Raw genomic sequence first — 12,118 nt, 5'->3', positions numbered from 1 at the left:
ACTATTCAAAATTCATTTGGCATTGTCACCTAGTGGAAAAACCATCCCCAGGAAAAAAAAAAATGAACTTTAGTGAAAAGTGTCAAATCGCAAATTTTCATTTTTGGGTCCCTAATTCCAACCACCTACTTTTACTATGAAAAAAAGTAGCGTAAATTGCAAAAAATACAAAGTTTATTGATTAAAATACAAAAGTAATTAAATCTTCATTTATTATTAAAGTGTCACATGCCGAGATTTGCAAATTTGAGGGCAGTAAAAAACAAAATTTCAAGATTCTCCATCATACCTGAATTTAAAGACTCAAAAATTCATTATGTAAAAAGAGGTGTATCTGACGATATTTTTCCCCTCAAAGGCCTTAATTTCACTCAACAATGATGACGGCAGCTCTTTTCTCCTACCTACCACTAATTTACTAGGTATTAAAAATTTTTGAAAATGAATTATCATGTTGTACTTGCTGGTGGTTGGAATTAGGACCCCCACAGAGATTTGAAAATTGTGAAATTAATGGGCCTTCCGTGAGTGGTTCCTACAAATGAATACCGCACATATGTTGAAAACTATCTACTTTCAAGATATATTCATCAAACTTGACGAAAAACTTCGTTAAAAAAATTCCATCCGTATTTTTCTCCGAGCTTCCTTGCAACCAACAATTTTGAGATGTGGTTTTTCGGCGATGATTTTTTTCCATTTGGCTTTCAGGTGCTGGTGTTTTGTACGTCATCATTTAATAACTTTAGCAACATAATTTCACAAACACCCGCTAGGTAGCGTTATCAACGGACGAGAAATTGAAAGTGGTTGGAATTAGGCACTGGGTGGAATTTGGGCACTTTACCTTAAATAAATAAATCTCCGATCACAACAAAATACAAAAAGAAAAAAAACAACAAAAAAACAAAACAAATTACATTTCAGTGGGTGTTGTATTGTCAAACGTCATATACATACGAATAATATACAGAGTACACACGTCAACAATAATAAAAAGAAAAAACACGAATTTTATCATCGTACATACATATAGTAATATAGGTAGGTATAGTACTATTTTCGAACTACTCGTACATAAACATTAAAATCTATACAGTAAATTACTATTGTACGCGTATATGAAATGAACGGTGTGTTATGGATTACAACATCCGAGATAACGGTTCGAAAATTAATTTCTTCTTATCTGAATTATTGCTCGAATGCTTTTACGAATCATTGTCGTCGTCGTTGTTGTTGTTGTTGTTTTTCGAACACTATGAAAGTCTCTCCCCAGAGAGAGACAAGAGAAACACACACAGAGAAACAGAGAGAGAGAGAGAGGCGGAAAGAGACCATTATGAAATACGAGTACGTATAGTAATAAGTATAGGACATTTTTACGAGATCAGAAAATTATTAGATTCGTGTTGCACATCAAATATAGGTACGAGTAAAAGGCGCCTACATATCGTTGTATAAATATTGACCAGGTACACAGGTACACATTGAACAGTATAATAGATGATTAAAAAAAAAAGGGATCGAGAAAATAAACAAATAGAAAAAAAAACGCAAAAAAAATTATAAATAGACTAGAATTAAGGTACACCAGTCAGCGGAAAGCTGGAAGCTGCGATTTTTTTTCATTTCAACCAATAAGTACACGTGATTGGTAAGTATCCTATATATTGCTATAATACGAATTTATATACGAAATAAATTTTCAACTCGAACGGAAATTTAACAAAAAAAAATAATAATAAACAGCTCGTTCATCAACAGGTCATAAAACCGTGGTTCTCTTTCATACGTTACAACTTTGGCAAAATGTACTGGTAATTAAAAAAGACGAGGTCCTTCACCTTTTATGTACATTGAAATTCTCTCTCAGTTAGGAGAATCATAACCTAACCGTAAATTTTACTACAGCAACTAGTCCGCCATTCGTGTACAATTTCGTCCTTGAAGACCCAGCTCAGCTTTACGAATCGTATTCAATGATACGAGCTTCTCTCCTCTTCTTCCTTCAACTCGCTGGAATACTAGGTAAGACTCCCTCGTCGTCGTCGCAGACCAGCCGACTCCTCACAAATCAACTCAACCATCTCTTCTCCTAAGTCTCGGTACCAGAAATAACGGGATTTTGTTACACTATAGTTAACGCCATCGATGATGACGTAGCCCCCTCCTAAGCCCAAATCCCAAGTACATACACGAGTACACGACGACGAATAAATGCTATTTTAATTTCATTAACAACTGACTGAACTGACCTCCCGCCAACGCTCGAGTCAAAACGATGTTCGGTGCTCGTCAAAAATACGAGTATATACAATAATTTTTCAACATCCGTCCATCACTATTCACAATTCTAGGTACCGCTATTTCTCTTTCGTTTGAGGATAGGTCTACATTCGAGTACATGGAAGAATTGCATACACACGAATCAGTTCGAAGGACGACTTCGCCGCTGGAGAATGCAATTTGAAACTGCTTTATGGAAAGACATTGACTTGTGGTTTTTATCAATGACGTGACATGACAAAAAAAACACCCACAACGAGTCTGCCAATCAAAAAATGTAACCTAATTTTTATTCGAACCGTAAGATGAAACGCATTTTTTAATGCAAATGGTAAAGTGAGGTGAGGAGGGAACGAGACTCGAAAATTTCAGGATAAAAGATGAACTAAGAGAGGGAGTTGTGAACCCCGAAAAATCCAAAAACTTGAAAAACAGATTCATTTTCGGACAGAAAACTTGAAGTTTGAGTGTCAAGGAAGAGGAGAGGGGAAGAGAAGGGTAAAATGCCAAAAATTTGAAAAAGCAGTACTTTTTTATTCATTTTCAAATCTCAAAAACTAGAGAAATCTTGGAAAAATTAACCTCACAGAATAAGTTTTACCCTAAGAGAACTACAGAAGGGGGGGGGGGGTTCCACAATTTTCGGAAACCACCAAAAATTCATCTAATTCGAATACTTTTTCAATTCTTAAATCAAAACGATTTCTTAGTTGGGCAAATGATCGCAGTTTTCAGAATTTTTGGCCACAACACTCCCCCCTCCCCCTAATGTTTGAGGAAAAAATTGGTCTGAGAGATTCGCTCATTCGTGATATCAAATTTTAGGGTAGAAAAAGTCAACGCTTCGTTGAAATCCTCACATAGAGAAATTTCCACCAAATTCCAAATTTTGATGCACATTTACCCCCCTCCCCCTCCCCTCCACTAATTTCAGGAAACTCTATAAAGTGAAATCTTTTTTTCTAATAGTCGGTTTTCGATATTTTGGAAAATTGTGGGGCATATGAGCCTCTTTATTTTTCTCATCGGACCTCACAAAGTCAAAATTACTTTTTGAGAGAAGTGAACGCAATGACAAAATGTGTAAAAATCACCGAGGCACTGATTTTCAAAATTTTGCGGACAATTCACCCCTTCCCTTTCACCCTCCCATTATTTCAAGACGTTCATGCTGAAAAAGTGATTAAAATTCATCAAAAAAGCTCTATAACTCGGTAGATTTGTACAGTTTTAGTTGATTTGGGGGCATGTGTCTCTTTTGTGGGTGCCCTTTTTAGAGTCAAAATTGGTTTTAGGGCCAAAAAGTCGATACGATGACAAAACATGCATATGAAAATTACTGAGACTTCAATATTCAATTTTCTGAGGCATTCAACCCCCCTCCCCCCTCCCCTCATCAAAAAAGCTCTATAACTCGGCAGATTTGTACAGTTTTAGTTGATTTGGGGGCATATGTCTCTTTAATGGTGCCTTTTTAGAGTCAAAATTGGTTTTAGGGCCAAAACGTCGATATGATGAATGTGAAAATTACTGAGACTTCAATATTTAATTTTCTGAGGCGTTCAACCCCCCCCCTTCCCCCATCTATTTTGTCAAGACCTTCACACTTCAAGTATGATTAAAATTCATGAAAAAAGTTCACAGTTTTCAAGTATTTTGGGGCACATAGAACCCCTCCTGTTGCCACATGGGACCCTGTAAAGTCAAAGAACTTTTTTGATGGGCACTTTCTATACATTTTTGGTTTTTGAGGCCACAGTACCGAAGCACAAATTTTCGAAATTTTCAAAAGTATTCAAGCCCCCCCCCCCTATCTTCCATCGTGTCAAAAATTTCACAATCCAAACGTGATTCATTCAAAGTCATCAACATAAATTTTATACTTTGACAAATTTTCAGTATTTCAGAATATTTTAAGGCGCATGAAGGCCCCTGCCCCTCTCATTGGGCCCTACAAAATCGATATTATTTTCTGAAGGCTGTTTATTGTTATTACATTTTTTTTCAGGACCGAAGAAGACAACACGATGAATAAATTAGTAAAATTTACAGAAGCACCGATTTTCCAAATTTTGAGTAATTTTTAACCCTCCTCCCCACCTTTATTCTTCTGAAAAATGTCATATTCCAAGTAACCATAGTTCAAAACGTGCAAAAATAATCAAAATGACGAATTTCGATTTTTTGGGGCACCAATCTTTATCCTTCTTACATTCGTTTACTTTCATCATAATCCAATCAAAATTGAAATCTTACATTTAAATTTTAAAACAATTGAATATGAATTTTTAAAGTTGCTGAATTCATTTTTGAAATCATTTGAAGCCAAACCCCTCAAAGAGGAGAAGGGGAAGGAGGAGCAAAGCTAATCAAAATCTAAATTCGTGGTACTGGGTCAAAATGTGGGTTTCATTTTTAATTTGTCAGGGAAGGGACAACACTCAAAATTTTAAAAATTTGTCATTATTAGTACTTAGGTATCAAAATGTGAATTATTTGAATTAAAATCCCAAACACTTCAAATTTCAATACACCAGAAAATCTGCAACAGACTCGTTGAAAAGTGACGAAAAAAAAACACAAGAGGAGAAGGTTTGAGAAGGAAAAATTAGTTAGGTAAAATGAAAGACAACGGGCAAAACGACAAAGTGAAAAACCTCCCAAACGATCTCCTCGCAACAACCCAAACTTTCATCTCGACTCAATTACCAGCACAAACAACAAACAGACCACAGTTCTATCATACTGGAAAAAAAAATAATAGGAACTAAAAATAAGAAAAAAAATATAACCGGCTGAGGGGGGTAAAAGAAGAAAAAAAATGGTAGCAGGCACCTATTCTAAAAAGTAAAAAATCTCGTAGCTAACTAGGTATATTAAATTTTCGACGTGGTGAGGTAAAAACAAAACAAAAAAAAAACACAAAAGTCGGTAAAACTTGAAATGAAAAAGCGCGACGCGATGCGATGCTTGAAAACCCCACTTACGTTGTTAAAATTAGAAAAAGAGAAAAAAATTTATTTAGGTACGTAAAATACAAACGAATCTAGAAAAAAAAAAAGGAAAAAGAAACAAAGATCACTTATAAGTTCTCCAAGCATTAAACTATTTTACAAAATAGGTACTTAACTACACTTATCACAGCACACATATAACCACTTATAGCGACGAATACTTAAATTTAAGTTAAACTTATTCATTACCGTTTCCTTTTTTTTTTGTTTGTTTTCGATTTTGTATTATAATAGAATATTATTATATAGGTAATTTTTTTTTTTTTACTTTGCATTGAAAGAAAAACATTACAGACGGTTTCTCAAACCTTTCGTCGACACTACTTCGGTAGGTACTTAGGTAGGTAGGTATTAAATATTTACAAATGAAAAGGTACACGACGTTTTACATAAATAACAGTTAATTAATTTAATAAATAAAAAAAAGGAAAATAGAAAAAATATTTTTAAAAAATCATTACGAACGTAATAATAATAAATGATAATAATAAGCAGTATAAAAAAATATTACTACTTTAAGTACACACAATTACACTTTTTTTTCTTTTTTTTTTTGGCTTTCGTTGTAGGCAAATTTGTATCAAAATGTATAAGTATAAAAATCAGAAGCTGAAAATTTTTTGGGAGATGATTGTAAATGTGGAAGATTTTTCTTACTTCTGCCCTGTTACTCGAGCATTGGCATTTTGGGGTTGATTATAGAGTAAAATGAGTTCAATACAAATTCGCATCATCTTTAAGAATTTCTCAGGTCAAATCAATCACAGTCTTTCAAAAAATCCCTCATCACCTCATACTTATCAAAAATTTAAAAGCTGTTAGAAAAAAACAGTTGTTTCAAAGTTGTAAGAAATTTAAAACGGAATGAAATATAGTTCTGAACTATTTTTACACCTTAAAGTCAAAATCTGAAAATATATTCAAAAAAAAATACATCCAGAAGGCTTAAGTTAACTAAAAATTTGATTATGGGAGTGAGAACATAATTTGCAGTGTTACCATCATTTTGAAGATGAATTTAAAAAATGAGCTTTGAAGAGTGCAGACACGGAGTCATCTACCTCCATCGAGAGAGCAAGCAGAAATTTTGAAGAATAGAAAAAAATTGGCCAAGAGTCAAAAAAAAAAAATTTTGAGTTAGAGATGTTAGATTACTTTGAGTGATTTTCATCACAATATTACTAATTCCATCGACGGAATTGATAATTGCCTGAATATTTGATCATTACTGATCTGATCAGTAAAGATTATTAACTGAATTATTTATATCACTGATCATATCATTGAGAATTACTGAATTGATGAACAATCATTACTGATCCAATCAGTGAAAATTACCAATTAAATTTGTGATTATTACCCATTCAATTAGTGATATTTCCCAACTAAATCAGTAATCATTATTATTATTGATCCAATCGGTGAAAATGGTCTACTGAATTGGTAATATCAGGGCTTTGAACCTGGATGATTTTGAGTCCAAGTATGGGCATGGGGTATAGATTTTCTTCTCAGAGAATCAGGTACCTACAGTTATTGGATATGGTATTCCAAAAATGTTGAGTAAGGATACAGGTATTCTGTACTTTCTTAATTTTTTGTTATTGGATAGTGAGTCCCACTTATAAGAATTGCGGCGTTCAATTTTGACTAATCTACAAACGTTGGAAAAAATCACAAATTTTAGCAAAATTCAACAAAAATTGGAAGAAAACGTGTTGAAAACATGTTAAAATGACATAAAAACCATGAAATAAAGTTTTGAAATTGGTTAAAAAATTGGAATAAAGTATTTAAAATGATGTCAATCAGAAAAGTTACGCAAAAACATTGTGAAAAAGTGTTAAAACATTTTAAAATTATATAAAAACACGAGAAACCCCATTAAAATCAGTTAAAAATGATAACATTATCTGATGCTCCCCTATTGACAAGAAAAACGTGGTTACACGCGTAGAAGTGAGACCGCATTTGTTGGTGCATTTATGCCCGGCATAACCACATAAACACCCCTATTGACAAAAAGTGTGGTGTTACTCGGTCACTTCTTGTCAATAGGGACAGTGCTTAATTGCTTTTATGAAAGACCCCCTGGAGTGTGAGATGGAATAAACACGGTGCAGATGCAGTAATAAAACATGGTCTACTTCAACAAAACCAGTTTCAGGTAGAATAGAGTAACAGAGGATTTGAAAAAAGGGAGCTGATTTGAAAAATCGTGGGCGTAATAGCTGAAAAGTGAGACTAAAACCCATATTTCTTGTCAACAGGGTTAGAGTCAGATTGAATTAACTGATGGAATTTCTACGTAATTAGATATAAAAGATTGGGACCAAATGATTTTAATAACATTAAGCGATTGAAAACATTAACTGTGATAATAGTAAGCACCCGCTAGCACTGACAAGATTGTCAGTGGCCTCGACAAAAACATTGACATGATTTTAAATGATTGTTGATTAAAAAAAGTCGGAACATTATCCACAAAGGGGTTAATTTAACTACATTTAAGATAATTGATTAAAAATGTACTCTATTTTCAAAAAGTATGATGAAAATGCTGATAGTTGTCATTGCTGTCTACATTTGTATCTACAGTCATGTGCAAGATTTTGATATATTGTGGATACCTCTGTAGACCCATGATCAATATTGAAATTTGGGTTGTTTTGTCAATCCAAAGTCAATATCGACTATAAGATCGACAAAAGCATCTACAAAATTTTAATCTTGTGTAGTTACTTTTGTTGATCTAATTGTCATCAACTTTGGCATTGGCAAGACAACCTGAATTTTTATATCGATTATACGGTCTACAAAGGTATCTACAAAATGTCGTCATCAAGTAGATACTTCTGTAGATTTTGTGATCAACATCAACCATCTGGTTAATATTGATGAGGAAGTTAATGTTGATTACAAGATCTATAAAATATTTTCAGAAATTTTGAAGTGTTGCCAACTCATTTGTCGATGTCTGAGTCGACAATACAATAAGAAAAATTTTCCAAGTCCAGAATATGATGGACTGAATATTCTTTTAAGGCCTCTCCACTCAACAGCAGCAATGGTCTAGTGGTTAGAGAATGTGACAGAAGTGAATGGCAACCTAGGTTGGATCCCTACCCAGGGCAACTTTTTTCTTTCAAATAATTTTTTTAGGGTGAAATATTTTTGAGAATAATTTTACTTGAATCAAAAAAAGAGTTTTGGGCACATTTCGCACATTTTTCAATCAAAATTTGCTTTTTTCAGACTCAAAAACATGACACCAATGTCGAGACCTTGTCGAGACAAAAAATGAAGGGAGACGACAGTCGATTTTGAGGGTCAACAAGTGATGGATTAGAGATTTCGTCTTTTCCATCAACTTTAATATCGCTTGTGCTATGCGGGCACCTTGCACTGTATTTTCGATTGTTAGTTGATTGTTTCAAATTATCACAATTATCAAGATATTGCAACACTAACAACTTGAGATCTTTTCCGCAAGGATCACTATTGTCCATTATGGAATTCAATGCTTACTATCCTATCTGATATGTTAGCAGGTGAACCCAGTTTAAAACAAATTCCTATTCCAGTGATGGCTTCGAGTGAGCCATTTTTGGAACAGGCGCCGTCGGCCTTAACTCTGGCATAGCCATTATTATCGATAAAGACTTCCTGCTCATTTGGTGGGACATCAAATATCTTGAGTTCACGGCTTTTGCATTCCTCGATTGTTATAGATGGAATTTGATGGAGGGAGGTTGTTGTGTTTTCGGATTAAGCTCCTCCCACAGTTTTGACATGCGCAGTGTCTGTTTTATTGCATTTACCTCAGCAATTCTTGCAAAAAAGATCACAAGTTATTTTTATTCCGATAATGATAAATTCTGATAGTTCATTTTTTCAATCAATTAAGTAGGTACTCAGTTATCTTGAGGGAAAATATCATCAGCATCCCTGCAATTAGTCAAGATCATTAACAGAATCACTACAGTAAAATCTCCCAATATCTAGATTCAAAGAACTGAGAAAATTCCACACTATAAGCCAAATAGTGTTATAAGCAAACTTGCTTACAACATGGACTAAATGCAACTAAAAAACTGAAAAAGTATTTAAAAACACTCCAGTTTATAGAATCAAATGTATCTCGTCACAACTCGATTCCAATAAGCTGGACTTCTTGTGTCTTTACTCTTTAGGTATAGGGGTGTAGTCTGAATTAAATTGTTAAATTAGGCCATAGTAATTTACTGATTAGTTATTCACTAATCCAATCAGTGAACCTTTATAATTAGTAAGAAATCATTACTGATTCAACTTTTTTGAATAGAAATGTCTCAACACTCCAGTTTCTATATCAGGGAGAGCACATTTTCAAAATCATAGTAACACTGCAAGAGATGATTCATCTCATAGATAAAATATTCAAACAACAGAAAGCTTCAACCCCCAAAAAATGATTTTTCAAAGATTCATCTGCCTACATTGATTTGACTACAACGCGATGACAAACACATGAAGTATCAAATAGCTCAAAAAAAAAGGGTAAGGAAGAGGGACTGGGGAACGCATAGGTGGGGGAGATGGGTCCAGGAGGGAATTAATATAAACGTGAAAAAATTTCCATCGAATGATATTCAAATATATAAGTCTACCTCTATATGCTCTAATAACTAATTTTTCCCGTAGTTTATTTTTGACATTTTTGCAACGTCTTATCGCAATACAAAATACAAATTACATCGAAGAAGAAGAAGAAGAAGAAAAAAAAAACAAAATAAAACAAACAAGCTGAAAGTTCCAAGCGTGGTAGGTAGGGTAGGGTAAAAGATACTACATGAAAAATTATTAGTGAAACGGAGAGATCTGGTGGGAAATTGCCTATCGTAATAGAAGATACATAAGGTCAAAAATCTACATACTTCTGGCTTAGTGGCGGTTCACCCTTTAGAAGTACAATAATGTCGAACCTCCGGTAGGGGAAGGTTCGGCAAAGGATGGCGTTGACTTAGAACTTATGTTGTATATATTTTGCAAATGAAGGCAGTGTTGTGTGATGACGGTGCGTACCGTTACGATGATCACATATTGATCTGAGCATTTCTGCGGCCAAAGCAACGCAGCTCAGCCGCATGCTCAACATATATTTGATTGGAACCGCAGCAGCAGCATCGATGAGCACGTGGTCAACTGTTACTCTTAGATTCGGATCAACGCAAGCGTGTATCATTCGGTGTACTAGTGTAAAGGATGATGATGCCAATGATGAAGATGCTGCGGTGGTGACAGAGGCGACAGCAATAGCAGGAATGGAGAGCTAGCCCGAAAGACACGAGTCCATCTTGAATATCTGCATCGCCTAATTGTTGTACTTTTTCGTCTCACAATGGACGCAAGATCAAATCATTCGATGTAGTCTGCTCCAACAACAGACGTTGGCATGGCAGATCCTTTAGGATCATTTGACAAAGAAAAACAAAGGGTGCATTGGAATGCGAAAAAAAAAAAAGAAAATGGACGAGGGCCCAGGCTCACTATCAGCTTACATAACGATGGAAAAATATTGAACTCGGTTTAAACGCCATCCACATTACGCCCAAAGTAATGAAAGTGGTGGTTTCGATGTCAGCAATGGTCATGATGCGAGGAGATACCACGCTCGTGTCAGTTATCCAGAGGGACTGGTCACAAATTAACGATCATCGTGCTACTCTCGAGGGTGCATTAACCATTGGAGAAGTCACAGAAGATGGATGAGGACAGCAGAGGCGAGCACTTGGCAAATTCCAATCACGTGGGCAAAGATTACCAGTTACTTTGGAGGACTATCCCAACCATTTTCCTTGATCATGTGTGCCAATTCAATGATGTATTTGCCTTCTTTGTATTTCTGGCTCGCGTCAAATGCTTGTTCCTGTAGTTAAGATAAAGTCAAAGATTAGTCAGAGATTTGTAACAACAGTTTGCAAGTACAAGTACCTATTTATGTATTAGAATTCATTGCATTCTATTTGGGGGTAACATGTGGCAGTTTCAGGAATGATCAAATGAATCGAGAGAGATTACAAAATCATTTGGAGGACGAAGGGAGGGCTTTTCTTTAAAATGTGGTTATTTAAAAGTACTCTGCCTATAGAAATGAAAAATTTTCAAAAAAATGTACAGATATCAATTTTTCTAGTCTTGCCAGGAAGCCTTCTTCTTCCCTCCCACCACCTCTCCCGCGCACCCACTTCTACGCTTTTTTACCTTCTAATTCTTAACGGTCCATTTTCATTCCTCTTGCATAATAAAAAAGTGAAACTTGTCCCCTTCCTCAAACAATTTTTTTCAAATTGAACATTTTTTAATATTTTTTTTTTAATTTTCATTTTTGGATTTGGATCATTTTCATTAGATGACCAAGAAGCAAAAATTTATAATCAATTACAATTTTGATTATTTCACAGAAAAATTACTTCCTGAGAATTTTTATGAAAATACGTTCCAAATTTTAGTCAACTCGATCAAAAATTGACCCCCTCTCACAAAATTTTTACAAAAAACAGGAATTTTCTGACAATTTTGACAAAAGCAGTGGGTTTTTTTGGGAAATCTTAGAAAGAACAAGACTGTTTGATAATTTTGGCAAAAATTGACCTTTTTGAAAAGTTCAATTTTGGCAAAAATTGACCTTTTTGAAAAGTTTACCAACAATGGACACTTTTGACTATTTTGCCAAAAATTGACGCTTTTTGACATCTCGCCCCCCCCCCATTGTAACTTTGTGTTTTTGACGAGCAAATTTTTTTGTGCCATAAACATTGAGAGTTCTTGAACTA

The 12,118-nt window shown here is 34.6% G+C and overlaps 1 protein-coding gene across 3 annotated transcripts in view; it reads right to left on the bottom strand.

Moving 5' to 3' along the window:
* Window positions 1–916: 916 nt before the first annotated feature.
* Ypel (Yippee-like) overlaps window positions 917–12,118 on the bottom strand; it is a 97,770-nt gene continuing 86,568 nt past the window's right edge. For all 3 annotated transcript variants that reach the window (XM_065348134.1, XM_065348135.1, XM_065348136.1), the window contains one exon: window positions 917–11,211. In XM_065348134.1, coding sequence (XP_065204206.1) covers window positions 11,110–11,211 — 102 coding nt within the window. In that variant the 3' untranslated portion in view covers window positions 917–11,109. The remainder of the gene's footprint in view (window positions 11,212–12,118) is intronic.

Source organism: Planococcus citri, chromosome 2 (genome assembly GCF_950023065.1).
Source record: "Planococcus citri chromosome 2, ihPlaCitr1.1, whole genome shotgun sequence".
NCBI classification, from domain to species: domain Eukaryota; kingdom Metazoa; phylum Arthropoda; class Insecta; order Hemiptera; family Pseudococcidae; genus Planococcus; species Planococcus citri.
This window is presented reverse-complemented; position numbering and strand designations above follow the sequence as displayed.